Here is an 863-nt window from a genome sequence, read left to right on the forward strand (position 1 = left end):
GTGGTGTTCTATAATAATTGATTTTCTAATGCTGAACCATCCTGACATTTCTGAGATAAATCACACTTTGTGTATAATCCTTCTAATATGCTTAGGGATTTGGTCTGCAAGTATTTTGTTATGATAGTTACATATGTATTCGTAGGGCTATTGGTCCCTTATGCAGATTTCTTATGGTGTCTTTGTCAAGATTTAGTATCAGATTTATTTTAGCTTCATAAAATGAGTCAAGAAACAACACAATGATCTGTTGACGTCTTAAAGTCACACTATCATTTTCAAGTGAGGCTGCCCCCGAGGACCCACCTATGACATCCAGACGGAAGGAGACCTTCTGGCCCCCAGCCTCACAGGTGTACTCGCCAGCATCTGCTTTGCCCGCCTGCTGCACCACCAGCTGCCGCCCACAGCCCGTGGCCTCCACATGTACCCTTGAGCTCGAAGTCAGCTTCTTTCCGTCTTTGTACCACACCACCTGTGTCTGGGCCTGGGACACCTCACAGCTCAGTGTGGCGCTGGCCCCCGCCTCAGCCCGCACCTCACTCTTCACTGGCTGCTCCTTGGCAAACACCACTGTGGGCTCTGGGGACAGGGAGGGAAACATGGTTAGAGAACAAACCTAGTACCAGCCCATTACACAGACACCAAAGCATCAGAGTTCAATAAATTTCCCCTTGAACACAATGATGACATGTGTCCTCTGGGATGTTAGAATTGTGTTCGTACATATAAGACCCTTGTCAGAGCACTGCAATTTAAGGATGTACTGAATCAGGAGAAATTTCTAAGACTGGAAGACAGTGAGGATGTTCCAGCTTAGCAGCTAGTTAGTCTTTCACATATGATAATCTTCATTCTTCTTG

General features: G+C 46.0%; 1 protein-coding gene across 1 annotated transcript in view; it reads right to left on the bottom strand.

Moving 5' to 3' along the window:
• Window positions 1–863, bottom strand: part of OBSCN (obscurin, cytoskeletal calmodulin and titin-interacting RhoGEF) — a 247856-nt gene that overhangs the window by 147816 nt on the left and 99177 nt on the right. The window contains 1 exon segment of the mRNA XM_006876128.1: window positions 307–582. Coding sequence (XP_006876190.1) covers window positions 307–582 — 276 coding nt within the window.

This window comes from Chrysochloris asiatica, unplaced genomic scaffold (assembly GCF_000296735.1).
Source record: "Chrysochloris asiatica unplaced genomic scaffold, ChrAsi1.0 scaffold00354, whole genome shotgun sequence".
NCBI classification, from domain to species: domain Eukaryota; kingdom Metazoa; phylum Chordata; class Mammalia; order Afrosoricida; family Chrysochloridae; genus Chrysochloris; species Chrysochloris asiatica.